The 26,267-nt window shown below is 42.1% G+C and overlaps 2 protein-coding genes across 3 annotated transcripts in view; one reads left to right on the top strand and one right to left on the bottom strand.

Annotated features, from left to right (window-relative positions):
* The window catches only part of CDC25C (cell division cycle 25C), a 391,961-nt gene that overhangs the window by 81,411 nt on the left and 284,283 nt on the right, over positions 1 to 26,267 (top strand). The window lies entirely within an intron of this gene.
* DAG1 (dystroglycan 1) overlaps positions 1 to 26,267 on the bottom strand; it is a 64,200-nt gene that overhangs the window by 14,396 nt on the left and 23,537 nt on the right. For both annotated transcript variants that reach the window (XM_080987120.1, XM_080987121.1), the window contains exon 2: positions 7,609 to 8,009. In XM_080987120.1, the coding sequence (XP_080843246.1) occupies positions 7,609 to 7,887 (279 nt within the window). In that variant the 5' untranslated portion in view covers positions 7,888 to 8,009. The remainder of the gene's footprint in view (positions 1 to 7,608; positions 8,010 to 26,267) is intronic.

Genomic DNA, 26,267 nt, shown 5'->3' with positions numbered 1-26,267 from the left:
TAATTTAATGTTTCCCCTCAGAATAATTTTTTAATTCCTGAAGATTTTCAGAAGATTTTTGTTTGTCTCGACTGCAGATGCCTCACCCTGACTGGATTTAACTGAAAAACGGATGTAGTGAGGTGGCCAAGTTTGCTGATGATACTCAATTGTTCAGTCATTAAAAGAAAAGGACCTCTCCAAACTGAGTGAATGGGCAGTAAAATGGAAAATGTACTGAAAGCCTGCTTAAGTATGTTTTATAATTTCCAGGAAATGTTTGGGTTTTGATGTCGATTGACCAGATCATGGGTAGGCAAACTAAGGCCTGGGGGCCGGATCTGGCCTAATCACCTTCTAGATCCGCCCACGGACGGTCCGGGAATCAGCATGTTTTTACATGAGTAGAATGTGTGCTTTTATTTAAAATGCATCTCTGGGTTATTTGTGGGGCATAGGAATTTGTTCATATTTCCCCCCCCCCCAAAAAAAATATAGTCTGGCCCACCACATGGTCTGAGAGATGGTAGACCGGCCCACAGCTGAAAAAGGTTGCTGACCCCTGCTCTAAGCAAAGGGTCAAGCTACGTCTCCTCCTCCTCCCAAACAATGGAGGCAACTGAAACAGGCAATGTTCAGTTGAAAATTTGACCGTCTGAACAAGCTTGAATGCTGAAGCCATGTTGGTTTTGACTTCTCAGCATAACAAGGAATAGTCAGTGAATGAAAAGCAGATTGCAACTCATAAAGATTGCTTCAATTCTAAATTTAGGAGCAAAAGAACTCCCTTGCTGGGTAAGATCAAAAGTCTACATGGCCCAGCACTCTTTCTAACACTGGCTAACCAAATGCTCAAGATACTCACTCCAAGGGCATGATGCAATTAACCATCCACCATTTGTCCAAGCATCTGGCAATCAGATAAACTACTTTTGAATATGGAAGCTCTAATATTGATTGGGAGATCTATTCTCCATGTGTTTATATGTTCCCTTTTTAAAATAAAAATAAACCTAAACCAGTAGCCATAACTACATTTTGTAGTGATCAATTCATTATTATACTTTGAATTAGAATTCCCTTGCATCTGTTCAAGACCTAAATGCAACATACTTCAAGCCATCTGGGACCTATTAGTCACAGCTGTATTTTATTGATCATGAATTTTAAGAGAGTCAGATTCAAAGGTCAGAAATTTAAGAAGAAAAGATGCACTATGATTGTTATCCTGGAAAATAAGGACAAAAGCTGCATAAAACCAAATGCTGACCTCGAGAAAGCTATTTTTGATATGCAGTGAACATTCTGCAGTATGCCTTCTTCTGGGACCACCCAGGAACACCAGTCAAGCATCTGAAACTCTAGACATCCAATGTAACCACTAGAGGGAACTACGGGGCTCACTCAAGAATACTAACTAAGTAGTACTGACAACTAGGTGTGTTACGATAAAATGAAAAAAATGTAAGGCACATGTCTGGTTATAGTATAACAGTGGAACTGCATCCCAGATGCTAAATTGAAGGCACATTTTTTAATTTCTTGTTTCAAAACATTCAGTATATTCATCTGGAGAAAATGGAAACACTGAATAATCAGTGGGCAATTAGAATATTTCCACTATGCATACCAGACATTTAACCATACCCTGGCAAGATCCATTTTAAAGATGTGGAAATGACCCGTATTTGAAGTGACATTTGTCTTTGGTGTCTGTAATAAACAACTTCTCTATGAGATCACATTGTTCAAAACTCAGCAAAGTTCTGAACAGCTGCTCCATCTAATACCATTCTGCCACTCCCACTGTAACGCCTTCCATTTCCATATGTGCCCATATTTATTATAAAGGAACTATTCAGAGGACAACTCATTTCCTCTCTCATATGACAAGAGGGCATGCCAGTAATTTCACTGGGTGGTCACTGCAAAACACTGGCTGTCCGATGAAATGCTGCTGGTCTGAAAACATTTCGTTTAATCTAGAGTCTAGAAGGGTGCTTGAACAAGGGACCTGTTGCCTGAATCCTGCTCTGCGTTTTGTTGCTCACAGCCCAGGGCAGAATGCCAAATTTTGAAAGAGGGCACTTCTCCACACATGACCTTTTTGCAAGCAAAAGGCCAAAGGAAAAAGAATCTATGATACAACTTTTGCACCAGATGCTAGGCGCATATTGATGCTTTGGACTCCCAAACTAATCACCACTTGCTGCTATTTCCCCAGCCAGCAGATATCCTGATGGCTGAATTGGCAGGAGGATTAAAACTTCTGCTAGTGACCTTCATCCAAGCCACGCCGACCATGTATACAATTACTTACTGGTTATCTTCTCCTTCTTTAAAATTCAGTGCTAGAGGACACTATTCAGGAGCGGCAACGTCGAGAGACAAGGAACTGTCAGTGTGAAAAGTTTGTTTGTAATTAGACTGAGTCATATCTTCCAAGTGTGGAACCCACTGTTGGAAGCTAAAAGGCCAAAATCCGTCACAATAGGAGGCATACATGACTGCACCAGTGAAAAACTGGACATTCTTTGAGTCTCTTAGCACATGCCTCTGTGACAATCCCTTTATATCCTGGGAGTCCACAGATGTTACTGCAACTATGTACGGCAAACAGCATTAGGTTCCCACAGACCCAGGCATGCACAATTCTCAACCCATTAGTTAGCAGGCAGCCTGCCAAGTGCTCCCACTGCATTAGCTTGAAGCTTTCACGGAAAGTGCTCTTTGCACCACATTGACCCTAATCTTGAGTTCATGTTCAGTTAGAAATCCATGTGTTAATCTTCTTAACAGAAGGCCAGGAGAGAAAAATGCAGCATAGATGGCAACTCCTTGCTACATCCAAATGCCTCAGAAGAATGTCTCTCACAGTGCAGCTATTGCATTAATAGGGACAGAGCCCTGTCCATGTGACCCCACTCACAGCTGATAATGAGCCGGTTTGGTTTCTCCGAACAAAACTGCTCAGATCCTGTTTGTGGGACGAAATCTCTTTAATATCCGATAAGAATAAACCTGTTAAATAAACCTGTTAAATAAAAGCCTCTCCAGCAGATGGTGATCGTTATTGGACTTGTGAAAAGAAGTCTCCAGTCTGTGCAAGCAAAGCAGCTTTGCATAGCTTTATTGCCAACTAGTCCGTCAGTCACAGAAAACACCATTTAAATGGAGTCAACAATTAACCAAAGATTAAATGGATTTGGTTTTGCTCTTGACAATTCACTGACATGGCACCATCTGTGCATCAGTTATGTGTATGTACAGCACTGCAGAGAGGTTGAAAGGAAGGAGATTCCACCTCCAAAGGAAATACTGTCCCATACTTCCATTTTGTTGGAGGTCACAGAACCTAACTATTGTAGCTTCCAAGGCAGATCCAGATTGGTCCTTCATTCGATTGCTACAGAAACACCTGCTGCCAAATGTTTATCTATTTCTGAGCATGGTTTTTTTTTGGGGGGGGGGAGGGGGATTCTATTTAAGAGTGTTCAACAAAAGTGATCACCACCAACATACCCAATAATTGCCTCTTCTGTTTAGCAGGAACCTACTTTGCTCTGCAGAATAATTGTTGAGATTTTACTCAGCAGTGTGACCAGAGAAAAAGGTAGAGTAATTATTTGCTAATTATTGTTGGTCCCTTAAGTATGACACTGCACCCTTTTGGCAAGAAGACTAACACAGTTCTTAAAGCTCATGTAGGGTAGAAGAAACTATTTAAAAATGGCATTGTGACCTTGATAGCAAAACAATGCAGGCTTGAAAACAGACATTTATCTGACCTGCAGTTAGTAAGACTCTCCTCCAGGTGACAAAGGAGAGAAGCTTTTGTAAAGCAAAGAGAAGTGTTGATTATTTTCTCTTCCTTTCATACCTCTGGTATTGTATTCTGGTAGAATACAATTAATACCACATGGATGGGGCAAAGAGGCTACAAGAAATTGTTATGGGCAAGTAATTTCTGTGTATTTGCTTACAGATCTAAGGTGTTGTTGTTTAGTCGTGTCCAACTCTTCGTGACCCCATGGACCAGAGCAGATCTAAGGTAACATATCCAATTTGAAAGTTCACATGTCTAAAAAACAAACGCTGAAAATACTACCCCAGAAAAGTGTGGAGAGCTCAACATGTCAGAACTTCCCAAAAGGTTTAGATGTCATAAGACCGTGGGGATTAAGTATATTCATGCATTCAAAGTGTTCGGCACTAAAGAGCTAATCTACCGTATTTTTCGCTCTATAAGACACACTTTTCCCCTCCTTAAAAGTAAGGGGAAATGTGTGTGCGTCTTATGGAGTGAGTGCAGGCGGGAGGCTCTGCTCAGCGCTCCCTTTAAAGAGCCCCGTGGAGCGTGTGTGCAGCTCTTGGGGTCTTTTCCCCGAGGAGGGAGAAGGGCTGCCCTTCTTCCTCCTCAGGGAAAAGCCCCCAAGAGCCGCACACATGCTCCGCGTGCTCTTTAAAGGGAGCACGGCTCTTGGGGGAGCCTTCCTACCGCTGCCCGGGAGAGGCTGTGCGCGGCTATCTGGCTTCTGGGGTTCAGAATATTATTTTTTTCTTGTTTTCCTCCTCCAAAAACTAGGTGTGTCTCATGGTCTGCTGCGTCTTATAGAGAGAAAAATACAGTAAGTGAGGCACATAGCAGGTCACGGATGTCAGAAATAAGACTGCAAAATAAGGCATAAACTTGGGCATGGGGCTGATTAACCAAAAATGGAAGTAGTTTGGGGGGTTTTTACCCCATGATTTTAAGTGAAAAGCAGTCTTTTGTAAAACAGAAGAGCAGATTATGCTGATTACTAATTCAGTTACTGAATTATGGCCTGTATTATGCAGATTACAGGCCATAACTGTTATTAGTCCTCCTGGTTTTTAAATCCTATAGATGCTGCATAAAGCAAGATGAATAAAATAATTTTGAACGTTTCCAAGCATAGGTTGGCCGTTTAGCACAGTCAGCATAGCAAGTTTGGGCAGGATACGATTCCTTCTTTTGAGAAGATGTCAGGCTGCCTTTATCCTGCACTGAAATTCAGCCTGTAGTTCTGTAGGTCTTGCGAATCCTCTGAGGTTGTCCAAGCTTAACACACCTCTGGCATTGCCTAAAATAAGTTGCATCTCAAGATCTCTGAGCATCTTAGTGATTAAAACTAAGTATCCTAAAAGGGAAGCAGGACTACAACCGCTCTTACAGTTTGGGAACTACTTAACAGATTACAAGCAGATTCTTGCCCCTTACTTTCAGTTATCAGTACCTATCACTTTCTCTTGACCTTCAAGCTCTGTAAGGCAACACCCATCTGGCTTTCTATGAATGTACCATGTCAACAATGTTGCTAGCAAAGCACTAGTTCCAGCACAGGATAGCAAAGCAGTTCTTGCACAAAAACTTACGCAAAAACTGAGAACGAAGCCTCAGTAACTAAGCTACACTTCTTTCAAAATATAAAAGAATGAGCATGGGTATGAATGATATCTCTTTTTGCCAGCCCATGTTGAGGCCTGGCAACCAGACAGTTGACTACATGCCAAGAACCCTTTTTAAAGCACAGGGCACAAAAAAAGTTATGATCACCTCTGAATTATCTCTGTTTGAGAGGTTCCAGCCAGGGGGACTCTACATCTTTGACTAACCCTTTAACTAACACTTTCTGCATACTCTCCACAATCCCAGTGCAGTCAATTACTCATATATGCCTTATTTCCTTCCTCCACTCAAAGACACAGGCTCTTTCAGCACAAAGACAAGCAAGTGACAAGATGGTCCAAACCTCCCTTTGGGGGAATGCTTTTGGGCAATAAATGGTTGCTCCCTTTCTGGTACAAATTGCTGTGGTTAATTTTTTGTGTTTGCTGTATTCGTTTTTTCCTGTGCTGTTTTGTGTGGCTCTTTCACTGCTTTTATTGCATTTAAATGTTGTTGTTTTTAATAGAAATAAAAAAGTGGTTCCTTAACTAAAAACAAGGAAGAAGGGGCAGGAAGGAGTGCAAAGTCAGCAAGTACTTCCTGATTATTTACAGGAATAAATAAATGTATCCCATAAATGATTCTAGGTTCCTTCTAATGCAGCCTCAACTTTTTGGCTGAAAAGCTGTTGGTTAGGCTGGCTGACTAGTGGCAGAATTTATGTCTTCGGGCACTGCAACACTTTCCCCCAGAACAGCAAGTTTCACATCACTACCACAGTGGAGAAATGATAATTTGTCTGTAACATTTGAATTGTGACAGGCCATGCAAGCCCTGGACTCAGTGGTGGGCTAGGTGAGGGTCAATAAACTGACTCTTTCAAGATGGAGGCACTGTGTGAGAGCAGTTCCAAGTCTGGATAACTGATTAATTGCTTGCTTTGAATGGGGCTATACAGAAGGAGCAGGTTTATAGTCTGGATGTCTCTCTATTGCTAGAGGCCCAGGTGACCTGGATGGTTAACAGTGCCTTTTATCAGGTTTGACTGATAGATAGACTGACTTAGAAGCTGCAGCTGGTGCAGAATGGCTTGACTGCTCACCAGGGCAGAATATTATGCCGGTGCTGAAAGAATTACACAGCCTGCCAGTTATCTACTAGGCTAAGTTCAAGGTGCTGGTATGGGTGTACAAAGCCTCACATAGCATGCAAAGTTTTAGAAGTTTTTAAGCAGGGGTTGGATGTCCATCTATCATGTATGAATTGGTTGAGATTCCTGCATGCCAGTTGTTTGGATTAGATGACCCTTGGGACCCCTTCCAAATCTACAATTCTATGATTCCTCTTTCAATAAGCCTTCTGAAATCTTTATCTCGGTTTTGAATTGGTTTGATATATAGTGGTACCTTGGTTTACAACCACAATACGTTCTGTAGGTCCGGTTGTAAACCAAAACAGGTTGTAACCCAAGGCACGCTTTCGCCAATGGGGCCTCCCCAAAAAATTGGTTGTAATCCCCCCAAAATGGGTTGTAATCCAAAAAAAGGGACACGCACTTCCAGCTTTGACATGGTTGTAATCCAAAACAGTTGTAATCCAAAGCGGTTGCAAACCAAGGTACCACTGTATGTGCTGTTGCTTTTTAAACTGTCCTTATAAAAATAATTGTTTTAAAGTTGTTTTTGTGTGTGTGTGTTTTGCACGTTTTTATTATATTGCAAATTGCTTTGGGGTGTCTCATGGAAACCGATTCATAAATAAACAATAAGATTACATTTAAAAATAAAAAGTTAATAAAAAATATCAATATGCAATAATGAAATAATTATAATACAACTAATAAATTAAAGCTGGGTCTGGCAGGCACTGTAGCATCCTAAGGCCAGGAAAGTACATCATGGCTGCCTGTTCCTACCAAAGTCAGAAGAGGAATGCAAAAATTTTATGCCTAGGAAAGTGATTATGCTTGGAGCGTGTTTATGACAAGTTCTCTTCCCCTGGCATCAAGTTTCAAATTCCATGAAATGTCAACCCAGATTTCAAAATAGGATCATGTTAGACAAATTAGTATAGTAGATACTTATCCTGATCTTAGTCTCTGTGACATTTGGATGTAAAAGTCAATTTCTAAGCACACCCATTAAGGAGAGAGAGAAGACAAAGACTAGTAAGATAGAAGTAAATACACGGCAGAAGATATTACAGCCCCAACTTCTCACCTGGATAATTTCACCATTAGAAGCTATTAGTTCTGTTGGGATGGTGACTCTGAAGGAACGACCCACTACAGCAGAGCTGTCAGGAATCCCCACCACCGCTGGCACATTCTCTCGGAGATCCGAAAGCACCGAATGCATGGAGGCCTCTAACTGGTTTTCCCAGTCCCGTACAACTTCTGAGGCCTCACTAGGCCAATGGCACTTAACAGTAGTAGTCACCATCAGCACTAGCAAAGTCCTCCCCAGTATTGGGGACAGCTGTATAAATCCAAGAGTCATTCTCTCAGCACGTGCCAAGTACTCCGTTGTAGCCAGAAAAGAGATCCAGGGCCCAGCAAGCTAAACAGAGCCGTGCAGTCACCAATCCTTCACACCAGATTCATTGTTGCTAGTCTTGGTACCTGTAAGAGAAACACACACAGAGTCAATGAGTAGGTGAAGACAAACTTCATGATGACCCTTTGACTAAGGTTCTGTCATCTGGCTAGTGCTTGAAGCCTTTCAGAAGCTTGAAGCCCAACTGTCCAAAGCACTCTCCCTCTACTTTCAAAATTCTCCAGCTTCTGCCCCAGTCCAGTTCAATCTTTCTGTCAAGGCTTTTGTTGACCCTCCCACACCCACAATGTCTTCATCATTTTCCACTTTTACATGGAGTTCCCAGGAGCCTCCCATCCAATTTTCTGCAACAGTTTATAACTTCCTGGCTTCAGCAGTGCCACAGCATTAAATGTTTCCAGGTCATTCACTCCCCATACCCTATATCTTTACTGAGTCATAAAAGTATGTGAACAAAGGAAGAAATCAAACGATGTATCATCATAGAGCGGGGCAATCTTTCAAGAAAACAGTAGTAAGTTTGCACAGGGAGTTTGCACCTTAATTATCAGAACTTAAGAGCCATTAGTGGAAGATGTTGCATGCCATTTAGTTCCGCTACTTTGAGCTCAACTCCACACTACAGTTTTCCTAGCCCAAAGTTGGAATGTTACAAACAAGTAATCGAAAGATGACAGCTGTTTTACATAGGTCACTGCTACCCGGACATTGCTTCTGTGTAGGAAATTCCATTCAAACACCATGTTGCTTGGGAGAATTGTGTCTCTATATTCTGAGAGGTGTGCATGCTGCAAGAATTATTTGCAAAATAGGCTTCCTGCTGCATGGACCAGAGACAAAAATGCCTAAACACATCTGGGTACATGAAACTTCCTGCAGAAGAGCAACAGAATTCTATCCTGCGTGAAGACACTCGCTCTGTATTCCTTATTAGGCAGGTGCATATCTCTACCCACACGTTCTCTGACTGGAATCCCCTCTTGATACGAGATCCCACCCCCTCCACGCTTCTCACTTTTGTATTGCAAAAATTTCAATATTTTCCAATTTCAGAAGTTGCAACACAAAGATAAATGGGGCCCTTTATTAGCTCTATCCATATTTATATACTGTACACAGATGACCTTTTCATTAGGTAGCAAACATTTTCAATACTAGTGCTTTTAATAGGGGAAAGTATCAAATGTAATAGCTTTGCTGGGCATTGACACATCATGCAAGCTTGTCTTTCACCAGCTGAAAAGAATCTACACTGACGAACTATGTCTTTATAGTTTATACGAACACTTTGCTCCATGTATACTTGTAAAAAGCACAGGCCCAGAACTGCTCAGACAATACGTAAATAATAAACTAGACTAGCATTTGCTCTGATAAAACCATTAAAGGAAAGATCTTCAAGGTCAATGAGTAATAGAAGGCTTTCTTAAAGCTCAAGAACCAAAGTGATGATGTGATTACAAGAACTCCCAGTTAGGCACACCTTCTGTAGTGAACGGGAACATTCCTCCCATGCACTAATGATTGTGTCAGAACAAGTTCTGACCCAATTTGGAAGAATACTGATCTGCGGGTTAACATTTTATGTGTGCATTCCAATGCACAATAAAGTGTCTGAACCAATAGCTTAGACAATATTTGAATGCATGAATGTGCTTCTTACTACATTTTGGTAGCCTTGGGGCAGTAGTAATTTCTGTCTGGAGTGTGGAGGAAGGGGAGACAACACAGGAAGGAGAATCACGGTGTCAATGTGTGCAGACTATGAGGCTAAAAGACAGCAACTCTGGAGGTAGCTTCAGCCACATTAGTGCAAATGCACACCCAATGCATTAATGTTGTCTTTTGCTTTGGGCAGAAGCTCCACTCCCACTGTGTGACAACTGCACCATATGCTAATATGGAAAGACTCCACTTTGTGGGTGGGGCAGAAATTTCAGCTACCCAACTTCCCCGTTCAAGCCACCAGCGTCTTCAAACAGCTGTGAAGGCCTCTTTACAGGTGCAGGGAGGGAGGGGCCTTTTCCCCACACCTATGCCATTTGATGCATCTATCTTGGAAACAAATAAGTAATTATGTACATTGAAATGAGCAGGCCCAGTCTTAAAAGCTACCTGGATGGAGAATCTGGGAACTACGCTTATGCCACTGAGTTCTTTTGAAGACTACTGGGTTAGAGCAGTGAAAAAATATACTTATAGAATATAACTGGATTTGACTTTGTCTAGTCAGAGGGACCTCAGACTTCTTTGCACGGCTCAGCTGAGCATTAAACGGCTCCCACTCCACAGCTGAGAGAGCTAGGGCAGAAGCAGTTTAAAGAAGTCGAGGGAGGAGCAAGCTGTATCGTGCCCGGTGATACAGCTTGCTCCTCTCTCTGCAGTATAATGGGCTTCACCCGGCAGTATATCGCAGGTGAAACCACTGCTGTTCCTGAGTCCCTCTGCTAGGGATTTCTGAAAAATAAGTCATGTCAGACTAACCTGATCTCGTTTTTTGACAGAATTACAAGCCTGGTAGATGAAGGGAACGCAGTGGATGTAGCCTACCTTGATTTCAGCAAGGCATTTGACAAGGTGCCCCATGATATTCTTGTAAAGAAGCTGGTAAAATGCGGTCTTGACTATGCTACCACTCAGTGGATTTGTAACTGGCTGACTGACCGAACCCAAAGGGTGCTCATCAAAGGTTCCTCTTCATCCTGGAGAAGAGTGACTAGTGGGGTGCCACAGGGTTCTGTCTTGGGCCCGGTCTTATTCAACATCTTTATCAACGACTTGGATGATGGACTCAAGGGCATCCTGATCAAATTTGCAGATGACACCAAACTGGGAGGGGTGGCTAACACCCCAGAGGACAGGATCACACTTCAAAACGACCTTGAAAGATTAGAGAACTGGGCAAAAACAAACAAGATGAATTTTAACAGAGAGAAATGTAAAGTATTGCACTTGGGCAAAAAAAATGAGAGGCACAAATACAAGATGGGTGACACCTGGCTTGAGAGCAGTACATGTGAAAAGGATCTAGGAGTCTTGGTTGACCACAAACTTGACATGAGCCAACAGTGTGACGCGGCAGCTAAAAAAGCCAATGCAATTCTGGGCCTCATCAATAGGAGTATAGCATCTAGATCAAGGGAAGTAATAGTGCCACTGTATTCTGCTCTGGACAGACCTCTCCTGGAGTACTGTGTCCAGTTCTGGGCACCACAGTTCAAGAAGGACACTGACAAACTGGAACGTGTCCAGAGGAGGGCAACCAAAATGGTCAAAGGCCTGAAAACGATGCCATATGAGGAACGGCTAAGGGAGCTGGGCATGTTTAGCCTGGAGAAGAGGAGGTTAAGGGGTGATATGATAGCCGTGTTCAAATATATAAAAGGATGTCACATAGAGGAGGGAGAAAGGTTGTTTTCTGCTGCTCCAGAAAAGCAGACACGGAGCAATGGATCCAAACTACAAGAAAGAAGATTCCACCTAAACATTAGGAAGAACTTCCTGACAGTAAGAGCTGTTCGACAGTGGAATTTGCTGCCAAGGAGTGTGGTGGAGTCTCCTTCTTTGGAGGTCTTTAAGCAGAGGCTTGACAACCATATGTCAGGAGTGCTCTGATGGTGTTTCCTGCTTGGCAGGGGGTTGGACTCGATGGCCCTTGTGGTCTCTTCCAACTCTATGATTGTATGATTCTATGATTCTATGCTACCAGCGGCTCAATGTTGAAATTGGCATTGGTAGCAGAGGGACTCAGAAGCAGTGTCGGTTTCACTTGCGATATACTGCTGGGTGAAGCCGCTATACATCACCCAGGCCCAGTTGAAACACCTCCTACTAGGAGTGTCTCTGTTCAGGTTTCCTACCAAACCAGCCAGCCAGGCCCTTCTCCAATATACTATAGCTGTAAAGGAATTTAAGCAAGGCATACTATTCTTCTCTCCTTCTGGTCCTCATGGTTCCCCAGAGTATGTCAATAGCTGCCTCTTATTTGTGAGTGGCTCTGTTTTGACGCCATTTATGACAGCACTCACAACATGAGTTTGTTATCGGAGGGAGCAAATACTGAATGTGTTAATGGTTCCTTTGGACGAACTACTTACTACAAGATCAGCAAAGCTGCCTTGCAAATCAGGCACCTAGTCCTTTACACATTGCAGTACTAAAGATTGTGAGGAAGTTTCTGAAATGAACAGGAAAATAATCTAAAACAAACAAAGTGTACCTTTATTCAAGGTCCAAACATCAAAGAAAGCCGGTCACTTCAGTGCTCCATGGCTCTTTGAAAAACAAAAAAACTTAACACTTGGCAATGTAGGCACTGCCTTTCCACCAGCTCGTGTCTTTACATAATGTGCTGCCCACCTGGATTTGGGAGCAAACACCTACAGGCTCCATTTATCAAAATGTGCTTACTTTAATTGGAAAAATATGATCCAGGAGTGCTTTGTTGCTGTTGGCCAGAACCACATTAGAGCACATAACATTAGTCTTTATGAGCAAAAACACCAACTGCAAACAGCAACTACTTGTGACAGAATGCATAAATCTTCATACAACAACTGCAGACAGCAAACAGAACAAAACATTGGCCTCCAAAACCAAATAAGGGAAGCCCTGAAAGCCCCTCAATACCTTAAGGACCGCCTCTCATACAAAGTGACCTGGATCCTGTGTTTGTCATCTGATGCCATTCTCTGTGTCCCTCCTCCTTGATGGGTTCAGAGAGTGACCCCCCCAACTGTGGAATGCTCTCCCCAGAGAAGCTCACCTGGTACCATCATTACATTAGGCACCAGGCAAAAGCATTCTTCTTTAGCCAACCCTTTAGCCACTGAATAGCCTGTTAAAGCTTTTTTGTGGGGGAGTCAGGTCAGTTGACTGTTATTATGATTAGTTTATTATTATGCTGACTGTTATTATGCTTTTTATTATGTTTTTATTATCAATGGTTCGTAAAATGTGTTATTAATGCTGTACACAACCCTGGGAGCTTTTGATAAAGGGTGGGATATAAACAGAACAAATAATAATGATAATAAAGCAGCTGCCAAAATTACGTAAAAACTTATACCATTTTGTAAGGCCAGATAATGCATATTATACAAGTCATCAATCCCACAGCAGGAAGAAATCATATCAAAGCCTTCTAGAAAAACTGCTCTAAGCTGTTACATTTCTACCCATATGAGATTTACTACCAACATTTCAAGATACATATAAGGGTTGCAAATAGAGACAATGCACGTATTTTTATAACCCAATAAAATCTTTAATAAAAAATATATTTTTTTTAAAAAGATGCATACAAGGGGGAAAAGCCCAGGAAGGCCTTCATGTAACCTTCACCCCCTGCCAGTAATGCCAATGCTCCTCAGAAAGGTAGATTTTCTTGAACCAATTTCATCTCTTAACAGGAACACATTTCTCCCAGAGGCTAAGAACTAACCTTGGAGAGTCTTTTCACCCCAAATCCCTCCTTAATCTAAATTCCTTTCCTCGATACTCCACAGCACCAAAATATGCAAGACCTTTGGACCAAAGTTCTGCAAACTGGAAGTTTTACTCTGACTCCCTGGGATGCTTTAGGACCACGGTTACTATGCAAATATTAGTCTTGCTAATCACATTTCAGGTATGTAATCAAGTAGACCAAAGGGAAGGACACAAGATAATGAATGTTCTGAAGTGAAAAACACGCAGTACTTCAGACAGTTCTGGTTTAACAGAAAGATTGTGCAAGGAAGTAAAGCTGCATAATTGCTCATAGTTTTGTACTTACGCCTTCCTTTTTACATAGACATTATCTTAAGCAAAGGGCTGTTTTGAAATTGGCGAAGTGGATTTGAGTTGTACATAGTATAGCTACTTCAAAATTCCTCATCTCTTGAAACTTAAGACATTTCTTTATTGTGACAACATGTTTTGAGGCTCTCCTCCAGTTCATTTATTCTTAGTCTCAGGAAAGTTAAAATACATATAACTATTTGAAAGCTCTTCACACTACCCGCCACTGTTCCTCCTCTGTGGTATAAGATTATAAGATTATGTACGCTGCAGGCATGAAAGGAAGTGGTCCCAATATATGAACCCTACTGCTTTTCAAAGAGGTGAAGAAAAGTATTTTTAGCAAATAAGTCTTGTACACTGCTTTGCATGAAGCATTCAGAACTACTACAGTATCCTAAAAGAGAGATACTAATATGTCATTAGGGTGCATTTAATCCAAGGTGAATAGATTTAACCACATGAAGTACATTAATTCCAATTTTAATGTCCTGGTTTTTGCTACCTAGTGACTTCTGTTTGGTAATCTGTGTTATATGGAGTGAACTCTTCAAATACGCTGAAGGTCCTGCAACTGAGCTGCACTACTGCTTTAAACTGGTTCTGTTCACAGCTATGTGAAGGGAAAGCACTGTGGTACGAAGGGAATAAGCTGAACAAAGTCACACTGACCAGCAACATTTTCTTTAAGTAGCTCAATTATGCTATATATGACATTACCAGGAACTTTTCTTAGAAGTAGATAAAAGTTTTAAAATAACCTCAAGTGGGCAGGAGTAATGAAACAAGTGCCACACTGCTCTTCCAAGTTGTGCTACATTAGACTCCTATTGCAACTGTAAGAGAAACCACAGAGTGCCATGCTGCAAGTAACACGCATCTATAGTCAAAATAAAAAAATTCCTTCCTGTAGCACCTTAAAGACCAACTAAGTTAGTTCTTGGTATGAGCTTTCGTGTGCATGCACACTTCTTCAGATACACTCTATAGGAATCTATAGCATCTATAGGAATCTATAGGTGTGTGTAGAGTGTAGAATAGGCCATGATGGACATCTAATCACCAGCTTATATAGGAAAGCTACTAGCTTCCACTCAGAACACACCGCAAAAGAATCCACATGTCTACAGCCAAGCCCTACAATTGCATTTGTTCACAGACTCAGACAGAAAATTGCGACTTTCAAATTTTCACCAGACATTCCTTGGAATCCAACACCCATGCAACGCAATGAAAAAAGAGATAAACAAAACTGGTACACAGGAATATTCTACTATAGTGCATATCTAGAAGAGAAAACTACAGATCGCCACTTGTCACTTTCAGCTCCCAGTTAAAACCAATCAAATATATCATGATCTATAGCACACTTTCTTCTCACAGGCTTTGGATGGCAGGCCCACACTTGTATACAGACACCCTCTTAACCTAGAACAGCTACTCATGAACAACTGGCCATAAAGCAGACACCAAGCCACTAGACCCTGCCACACATCCAGATCCAAACCCTGCCTCTGTCCCCATGTCAACTCCACAACATTAGAAGATCTAATAACATCATCCCCATCACAGCTTCTAATATAATACAAGCCACCTGCCAACAATTCCCTTCTACATGGAGAGGTGACCTGCTCTAGATAACCCACTGAAGAAGCAGGTATATAGTTAATCGGCTTCTCCATGATTCAACACAGTCACTAGAGATCCAGATGGCATTGGTGGCAAGGATTGCCTATGTCTAGCTCCAGCTACACCACCAGCTTTGGTAGGGCTACCTTGTGAAGATCTGAAAACTGCATTTTTTGCAAAATGTGACTACCAGATTGGTGAGTGGTGTATTTAATCAGAATCGTAACACACCACTCCTGTGAAAACGGCACTGACTGGCAGGATGCTACTGAGCCCAATTCAAGGTTCGACATTAACATATAGTCTTACATGACTTAGGTCCCAAATACTTGAAGAAATGTCCTGGCCTGAGCCTTAAATTCTGCTAGGAAGGCCCTTCACATGGTTGCACTGCTGGGCATAGCTTGATGTGAATGTGATGATACAGGAAAATACCTTCTTGATTACAGCAACACATCTGTGGAATTCCCTTCCCCTAGAACTGAACTGTGTGTTGTGACTTGTTAGTGTATTGGCTGCAGTATGTAGGTGTGTCATGTGAATGCTCCCCACTCTCCTCCAGGGGCTAGAAAGGGGTTAGTTTAAACTCTGGTTTGCTAGTAAAACTGAATTACTGTGTAGCGAAATGATGCAAAACTGAATTACTGTGTCGCGAAATTATGCATATCTAAAAAGTGTTGTCACCAATATGAATAAACATTTCTGTGTTTTGTAAACTGTCCTGAGATCTAATTAAGGGAAGTATAAAAATTTGATCAAATAATTAGAGATTGCTGCTTTCCCCCAAAAAAGGGCACAAATCTGAGATAAGAAATGTCAGTATCAGTGGGGGAACATTTCAACCACACTCTTTAGCAGATCATAAGATAGCCATGATAGAATGCCAAAGGGAAACTGCAACATGAAACTGTTGGATTAGCATCGAACTTCTTGCTGAATTCTTTCTTGTGAACCAAACTGGGATATCACACTGCTTGTTTCAATTGGCTTACCAATGCCAGGATACCTATGTTAACGGAATATAATTATCACATTCTGCATTTTATTTCCTCCCGAACTTAAAGTTTATAATTCCCCTCCCCCCAACCATAGATATGCATCTCTGTTGCAAATACAAACGCATCTGAAACAGTGGGCTGCCATCTACAAAAGCTTATACCAGGATAACCTTTGACAGTGTTTAAGGCATCACGAGACTTGGTCGTTTTCAGGAAAGTCTTTGCAAGTGATTTTGCAAGTAATGCTGACTACAGAAGTGGTTTTGGACTTTGCTCTCCTTCTCAGAGTAAGCCTTCATGCATTACAAAAAGATGACATGAAACACAAATCAAATCAAAACATACGCAAAACTACTTTAAGATTGGCCATATTAAAATACAGAAAAGAGGGTATGAGGTAGAGAAGGGAAGGGAACAGAAAAGAGGAATTTTAATTAGCAGGCACACTACATTTTCAACACAATTTTGTGGAGTCCGTCTTCTTTTTCTTAATTGGTGATCATTCGTGGCTAAGTAAAATTAAGTAGTCCCGTACTGGGTAAGTGTATTGCAATTTTTTTGCATTTAGCTAACTTGGGTGCATTTTCCATCCATGTAAGCGAAAGCATGCATCTGTGCAATGCAGAATCCAGCTTAAGCTCATTTGCTATTCATTTTTTTAAAACTTAAATTTCTATGTTACAATGGAAAATCAGTACAGTACAACCATACCACCAAAGCACACACTGTGGGCTGTAGACCTGGAACAGAACACTGGGTGTTTGTGAACAGGTCTTGTCCTATCCTCCTCGACTTTTTGCTGAAACTAATTCAAACCATACATGAATTTGTTACAGATGGGTAGCCGTGTTGGTCTGCCATAGTCGAAATAGAAAAATTCCTTCCTGTAGCACCTTAAAGACCAACTAAGTTAGTTCTTGGTATAAGCTTTCGTGTGCAAGCACACTTCTTCAGATACACATCTGAAGAAGTGTGCTTGCACACGAAAGCTTATACCAAGAACTAACTTAGTTGGTCTTTAAGGTGCTACAGGAAGGAATGAATTTGTTAGCCACTGATACTTCCTGTTTAGTCAGAGTCAGCATGATGTACTGGCTACAGTGTTTGACCTAGATATGAGAAAACTAGGTGTGAATACTTGCTCAACTATGAAGCTCACTGGGTGGCCGTGGGAAGTCTCAGTCTAATGTTCCTCACAGATCTGCAAAAGCTAAAATTCTTCTTGGAGCCCTTTAGAGGAAAACCGGGGTACAAGTGTAGCAAATATATACAGTCCTGTGCAGCAATATGCATCTTATAGGAGGCTTTCTCTGCAGAGAACTGAAAGGGGAAGCATGTACCTGTCCCATGTACCTGGTGAAAGCATGTACCAGCATAAGCTTTGTATGATTTTCTTTTCATCAACTTTGTTGTTGTTTAGTCGTTTACTGGTGTCCGACCCTTTGTGACCCCATGGACCAGAGCACGCCAGGCACTCCTGTCTTCCACTGCCTCCCGCAGTTTGGTCAGACTCATGTTTGTAGCTTCGAGAACACTGTCCAACCATCTCGTCCTCTGTCGTCCCCTTCTCCTTTTGCCTTCCATCTTTCCCAACATCAGGGTCTTTTCCAGGGAGTCTTCTCTTCTCATGAGGTGGCCAAAGTATTGGAGCCTCAACTTCAGGATCTGTCCTTCCAGTGAGCACTCAGGGCTGATTGCCTTCAGAATGGAGAGGTTTGATCATCTTGCAGTCCATGGGACTCTCAAGATTCTCCTTCAGCACCATAATTCAAAAGCATCAATTCTTCGGCGATCAGCCTTCTTTATGGTCCAGCTCTCACTTCCATACATCACTATTTCATCAACTACTTCTGTTTAAATAAAGCTAAGCACACATCAGCCCTGATTCCAGTGCTTCTAGGTTCCACTTATTTCAGAAAGCATTTGTGCATGTTGAGTAGCATATTAAGTATATTGTGTTAATAAAAGAATGAGCAATGCATCATGCGATGAGAGATTTTAGTCTTCAGGGCCAATATTTAGGTCATGTGCCTCCTGATTTTTAATATTTGAGGGTTTGGTGGGTGTGGGTGGGTGTTTTTTTCTTTTACCTTGGGTGATGGCTGGGATAGCTAAAAGAAGAAGTGCAGACCTGCAGTCACCCTGCCCTCTTCCTCTGCATTCCCCAGAATGCCTCTGGGCTCAGGGAAAGTCTTCATAGGAAAAGGAGGGCAGGGCAGCTGGAGGCCAATGCTTTGTTTTGCAGCCTGTGTAGGAGGGGGGAAAAGGAATGCTGCCACTGTCTGGTGAGTTTGGGGGAGGAGAAGTGACTTGGAAATATTTAGGGGGCATATTTTACCTGGTTGTAGGTTCTGGTGTTACAAATTGGGCTTTTTTTGGTGGGGGGTGGAGGTGCCTGTCCTTTTTTGTTTAGGGGCATTAAATAAGAAAATAAGCCAGCATACCTGGATATGTAGATCTGTATTTATTTATGGAATTTATAGGCAAATAAAAACAAAATAGAAGGTTTTTAATTTAAACAACTAAAATATGCTAGCATTAAGAAATTTTACTGTGCAATCATGCTGTGTTTCCCAGAATTAAATATTAATATTACATTAATTCAGAGGGTCGTTTTTCTCACCTCTGCCACTGTGAAGTGAAGCAGTGAAACCCAAAGACTGATAAATGGCAGTCACAATCAACGGCAGGGTATGTCAGTTTCTCATTTACTGATCACTGAAATTATGTTCTCATGAACCTGAGCTTTGGAAAAAGCTCTGCTCTCACCTCGCACACCACAAGCCCACAGCTCCAGGTTGTGTCCAAGGATATGTGCCCCCCACAAGCTTCCTGTCCCACCCTGACAGAAATCATCTCAACCCCCAGATCTAATTCATATACACTTTCCTTACCCTGCTCCAGATTATACCCCCCAAAATCAGTTTAAAAATAAAAAATAAAATCTGAACTTTCAAACTTACATTTATGCAAAGCAAATAAATAATGCAGTAATCAATTATTGCATAATGCATTCTCTTGCAACATCTAAAAGTACATGAACCTTGACAAGAACCTACAGCAGTGGTTTTCAACCAGTGTGCCATGGCACCCTGGGGTGTCTTGAATGATGGTCAGGGTGCCACACACAACCCTGGCCTCTTTCCCTCTTTCCTTCCCTCCCTTCCTCTGATGCCCTCTTATATCTGCCTCCCAAAAGCTTGTGTGGCTGTTTGTTGAAGCAGCCCTGGCTACAAGCTTGTAGGGTTTCTTTAAAAATGGTGCCTCTGGGGCTGGCCAGGGAGTGCTGGTTGCAAGGAGCTGAGGTGGCCTTGGAGTTAAGCAAGCAAGTGGATGAGGGAGCCCAGCCAGCTAGTCCACCAGCCCTTGCTGTTGGGAATGGACAGACTAGTGGCAGGCAGGCAGGCAGGCAGTGCACAGGCCTTTCTTGTGCTTGCTGTGTGCAATGCCTGCCTGGAAGCTGAGTGCCCAGTGCTGAAGGGGAGATTTTCCACCAGGAATGCCCAGCAGCGCCCACTGCTGCCTCCCAAGGTAAGGTGCCGGCCTCATGTTCACCTTTGGCCAGTCTCCATTGTGCCACGAAGGCTGGAGGCATCTTCTTCCCAGGCCTCTGTGAGGCAGTGTAAGGAGGGACCTTTCTCTGAGGCAGGGAGGGCAGCTCAGAGACCAGGGGTGGGAGAAGCGGCTGCTCAGAGGACTCCCAAGGAGAGGGGAGAGGGGAGGAGGCCGAGGGAGCACTCCACAAAGGTGTCCAAAAAAGGGTGAGAGGCTGCCAGGTCTGCAGGGGTGACATAACTGGGCTCCTGAGCCCCATAGGGGCGCCACTGGAAGATTGTAGTTGGTCAAGGGAGCCGTGGACTCAAAAAGGTTGAAAACCTCTTACAGCAACAGAATTGTATATCCAGCTCCTAAGCTCCTGCACAGACCTATGTATGTGCTAGTGAAGCAACGGGTTTGCAGGTGACCAATCACTTGGGGTTTTTATATCCCTGTTTAGTGATATATAGTGGTACCTCGGTTTAAGAACCGTCCTGTTTACGAACGATTCAGTTTACGAACTCCGCAAAACCGGAAGTAGCGTCCCGGTTTGCGAACTGTACCTCAGTCTAAGAAGGGAATCCGAACAGTGGAAGAACACTGATGGCAGGAGGCCTCATTAGGGAAAGCGTGCCTCAGTTTAAGAATGGACTTCCGGAACGGATTAAGTTTGTAAACCGAGGTACCACTGTATAAGTGATTTTTTCTGTGTTACCTCAGACATATTCCAAAGGGTCAAAGCAGCATGGATAATATTACTCAACCTATACACGACAAAGGGGTGGGAGGAAATAAACCACTGAGGAGTATCATGTTAGTCTGTTTGAAGGTGTATTCCTAGACCTTACATAAAACACATTAAATTCAGCTGATCAGAACACAAACTTTGCCACACCATATCCAACATGTAACAGGCCTTTGCTTTAGAGGTCAAAGCTAAATTTGTATTGCACTCAGAAACTCTCTAGGAGCGAATATAGCCTATGGAACATACTGTAGGATAATATCCTACTCTGTAAATAGCACAGCTCACTCAGGCATTTCAGTCACCCAATGAAAACTAAATAAAAATAAAAATACACTGGTAGACCCTCTTGCAAGATTGGCACATCGCTGTTAAAAACAAGTCTCCTTTTTGCTATGCAACTGTTGCAATTAAGCTATCTGTTTATAGTTCATGCACATTATTTGATCTTGTTGCAAAATCTGGGACAAAAGGTTGAAAGTCAAGGAAAAGTGGAGGGGAATAGAAAGGTTGCTAATCTCCCACAGAAGCATGGAATTTAATGAAACAGAGGACACCAATGTGATGCATCCTTGTTGTCCACAGGTACCCCTCCCCACATTGAAATCGGGCTTCGAAGAGGCATTCTATTATAGCCAACAACAGAACAGGTGGCAGAGTGTGTATGGGGTGCCTGGTTTGAAAGTGTGCCCATGGGCCCCAAAAGGCCAGAGAACAAAAGGAAATTCTTACCACGAATTTCTGTTCCCAGAGCCTTCTGGAGGACAGCCCTTTAGCTAGACAAGTTGGCTTTGTCTGACAAGGCCTTCAAGTAGGAAGGTACAACAGAGGGTGGGTGCAGCCATTATACCTCTTCAAGCCCACTCGGCAAGCTCTGGTAAATCCCAGCAAGCTCTGGTAAAAATCACTTTTTTAAAAAACAATCCAAATCTTTATGAGTGCCACTTTCAAAACATCTCTGCAGAGGATATACAGAAGGATGGTAGCCCTGGTTTGCCTTTCTATCCCCACCTTCCTCTCCTTGAAAGCCATAATGTCCCCTTCTCCAGTGTTTCAATCACACATTTACTAGCTACTTTATCTCCAGATCTAAATAGGCAGTAAGTTACCTCTGCATCTCAGTGAATCTGCCTGTTCTACAGCTGTATTAGTTATAGGCAGCTGATAGAAGAGATCTAAAAGACCAGACTAGGTCTACAAGCCTAGATCTTTCTGCTTTAAATACATGCAGATTCATACTATGTCTTCCTAGCTTTTAGCTACCCTAGAATGAAGAAGAAAAACAAGGCTGGTGATTATTGTTGATTTACCATCTCTGCCTCTTGGCCAATAGTGTTTATGGTACCTCAGGTTCTCAATCACTTTACATACTTCAGATATTTTAGATTGTTGAAATTTCCTGTTCCTTAATGAGCTTAGTTAAAGATACAGTTGTAGGCATCAAGACACAGACACAGAGACACACACACACACACACACACACACACACACACATTGCAGTCGTCTTTGTAACTGAAGTGAACAGAACTAAACTAAGTATTCCAAGTGTGGCCCATTCAGATACCCAAGAGTACAATACGTAAAGCAGGCATCCCCAAACTCAGCCCTCCAGCTGTTTGGGGACTGCAATTCCCATCCGCTCTGACCACTGGTCCTGTTAGCTACGGATGATGGGAGTTGTAGTCCCAAAACAGCTGGAGGGCTGAGTTTGGGGGTGAATAACCTAAAGCATCACCTTGTGGCCATTAAGTACAAGCGCAAACACACTACATAAACCACACAGACTTCACGGCATTACTGCCTCCCTACTGACCATCGTTATTTGGTCTGTCAAAATGCTATTTTAATATCTCCATCCTGCTTTTCTTTATTTCATCCAATACTGAATTGCATAACTCAGAAATCCTTAAACTTGAAACTTCCTTTTCCAAGCACTCTTAAGAGCTGTTCAATTTTTAGCAATACTCAAAAAATAAAAGTCACCTCATTCCTTTCCAACTGGCCCATGCAATATGCTTACAGCCAAATCTATTTAAATTGTTTGGGCGAGGCGGTACAATATGTCTGGTGCTATTTTCAAAAATATGCAGTGTGGGTGATAGAAGCAAGCAAATAGTCATAGTCTAAGAGTGCTTGGATAAACTAGTAGTGACACTCCAGGTGCTCAGGGAGCAACAAGAAAAAAGCCTCCCACAGATTGGAAAATGAGAGCACTGGGGTTTTGTTTTCTTAAAAAAATCTACTTTATTCTCAATCCTCCTCACATTCATCATAGGCAGAACAGTATATCTTACTACACTGGAGCTAGCTCTAAGCCCAATTAGAAAAATGGCAGAAATGGCAATTAATAAATCCAAATAAATTTAAATGCCGTTGTTCTGCTTTACAACAGTGATTCAGTGTTTGTTGCCACTATGCAACTTGTAGCTTCTGATTTAGAAGTCAATGCCTCAGGAAAGTTTAAACATTCTTTCCAAAACAGAGGCTTATAGGATAAGCTACTTCCAGCCTCTGGATGTAGAACAGTACAGTTTATAAACCCCTACAGGTAGCTCCATGTTACAAGTTAATTAGCCCAGAGAGATCCTTCAGGAGATCTGGTCAACTTCACTGTGGTTAAGTGAAGAGCACAAGTTGTTTGAGAATACCCTCACTAATCCTGTCAATAAGGAGATAATGCCAAGAGATACAAATTCCTTGGTATTTTAGAAGTTACAGCATATTAGAGAATCTGAAGCATGCAAACTATCCCAATCTGAAAAAGAAGTCTGGTTTAGACACCATATTAAACAGTTTGATGTAAATAAACTATGGTTTTGAACAAGAAGTGCTGGTGCACATTGCTCAAAAGTCCCTGCTTCGCCGTGCTCCTCCTGTTGCTGCACCGGACAGAAAACAAGCCAGAGGCTAGCTTTGCAGTACTGTGAGCCAAAGCTGGTGGGTTGTTTCCCTAAAACAAGCCCAACTGGTAAGCTAAGCAACATTGGCTTCTACTCATGGTTTGTTTGGAAAGAAAAAACATGAGTGCTGGTTCACATGTAACTCAAAGCCACCTCCTGATTTGTTTCTGCCCCAGCTTGGCCACAGCAGGCAAAGTGGGGGCTTCTAAGCAATGTGCATCAGCTCACTACTGCTCATTCACATTCATGTCTTGTATTTAATATGATCAAACATGATGTCCAAGCCAAACCGATGTCTGAATGCAATGCATTAAACCAAGAAGGTTCGATGTTTGAACTATTCTTTCCCAAACAGATTAGAATGGGGCAATATGGATTGCAAAGGATAGAATTTGTATTCAACCGTGGGAGACCAAGACTTAAATACTTGCTCAGTCATGAAGTTAAATGGGAATCTTTGGGCAATCTTGCAACTCTATCTTAAAAGTGTGGCAGGAATAAATACGGAATAAAACACTACTTGCAGTAGGGTAACTGAATAGCACCATCTAGGTTGTTGTGGTTCTAGGAACAAGGTGCTGGATGGCACATATATGTGATTTCTAATGGTCTTGCTGGAGCAAACCAATATTCACCTCCATCAGCACTCTGCTTACAACAGTTTTAACCCAGATGCCTCTGGAAGCTGACAAACTTAGACATAGTTGTAATGGCCATTTTGTTTGCCCCTCATTATCTGATATTCAGAGCTATGCTGCCCCTGAAAATGGAAGTTCTTTAAATTAATAAGCTGAAAGATGCAGTCCTTTGATCTGGAACCAAAACTGGAAAATTAAGGATGATTTGTGCAATACTTCATGGTCTTCTGGTCTACTTTTGTCAAAAGACCTATTCCTGCAGATTTCCTTTGAATTTGATCAAGTTTTATTAGAGACGTCTGTTTCAAAGCACTTGATCTGTGAACCACCTTTTGTCAGCATCTTGCAAAAAAAAATATGTAAGTGATAGCTGGGCAAGTGTTTTGAGAGTACAGAATATACTCTTTTCTCAACCCACTAAAATTTACTTCACAGCTGAATTCCATTCTTCCTCCTCCTCCACTCCCTAAAACATTTCCCATAACTTTCATCCACTATCAGATGTGTGATTTGCTGTTCAGTAAACATACTGATGAGACCGGCCAAATGTGAATTATTAGGTCCAGTGAACAGAGGTCAAGCCAAGGTTTCAAGAACATCCTGCCATCTCCTTACTTTCGTACAGTATTCTTTAAATCAGTGGTATTCATGACAGCACTTGTAAACCAGATTACAGCCAGAGCAGTGACCAACACTTAATAGCTGCATTCTGAAGCCAAATCAAGAAGAAAGGAAATCTGCAGTTAATCCCACAGCAAGGAAGATGCACATCTTTCAGTTCTGTATCGGCTGTTAAGTGACAACGGATATAGAAATCTGTTGCAAAAGTAGGGTCACAGATTACTTTTTTTAAAAAAACTACTCTCAGTGAAATATGTTGTGACAGATAAGCACATCTGCCTGTCCCCACCTGTTGCCAACATTCCACACATTCCCTAGAAACTTCTGCTGTGGCAATTGATAAGCAGCCTCCCCTCCATCAGAGGAAAAACGGCAGCAGAAAAGTGGGAAACAAACAGGCTCTTACACAAACAAATGCTGCTCCAAGGCCTGAAAGAGGCCAGTGGATAGTAGTGGTAGAGGAATGCTGGCATAGTATAGCAGCCACAAGACTAAACTATGGATCTGGGAAGGCCCCAGTGTGACTCTTGTCTCAGTCATGAACTCACTGGCATCTCAGTTCTTTGTCTCAGTTCTCCCATCAGTAATATGAGGGATAGTACAAGGCTGTTGTAAGGATTCCAAGATAGATAATGCACGCAAACCACTTTGAAAGCTTGAAAGTGCCTGACACAAATGGTTAAGTAAATAGAGGATGGAGCTGGGAACAGTTGTGTTTGTGAAGACTTCATTAGCTGCTTCTTCTGTCAATCAATCTAAAATCTACCTCTTTTATTGTTAAAATTAATGGTTTCCATCAGGATGGAGAGGTGGCAGAATATGTTTATTCTTATTTCTTTGTGGATTTCTGAATATAGGTCCAATCACACTTTCCAAGTCCTTGTCAAGAATGAGTTTACTTTTATGACTTCCCTCCACATTAGGTATGGGAATCCTGTGGCTCTCAAAATGATGTTGAACTACAATTCCCATCATTCCCCAAAATTGGTCATTTTGTAGTTTGGAGTTTAACAACATCTGGAGAGCTACGTTCCCCATCCCTGCTCTACGTATACCTTACACATCCTTTTCCAAAGAGAAACAAGTTTCAGCTGCTACAGAGAGGCTCTGTCCATGCTGTTCAGCCATACCAAAAAACAAATGCATCTGACCGGGGGAATACAGCAACCACTACAAGAGCACAAGGTCTTTGTCCCTTTCTAGAGGAAGTGACCCCATTAGCTGCCCAGGCAGCTGACAGAACAGATGGTGGAACAGCTGCAGCCCAGACTAGTTGAACCAGCCGATTCTTACAGGTACCAGTATATGAACTTTATTTAAACGTTCATACTTAGTTCACTGTACAGTGGTGCCTTGCAAGATGAAATTAATTCGTTCCGCGAGTTTTGTCGTCTTGCGATTTTTTTCGTCTTGCGAAGCACGGTGTCGGGAAAGTTTTGGAAAAGCTTCAAAAATCACCAAAGTCTTTAAAAAC

This window comes from Podarcis pityusensis (assembly GCF_964106645.2).
Source record: "Podarcis pityusensis genome assembly, chromosome: 2".
NCBI classification, from domain to species: domain Eukaryota; kingdom Metazoa; phylum Chordata; class Lepidosauria; order Squamata; family Lacertidae; genus Podarcis; species Podarcis pityusensis.
This window is presented reverse-complemented; position numbering and strand designations above follow the sequence as displayed.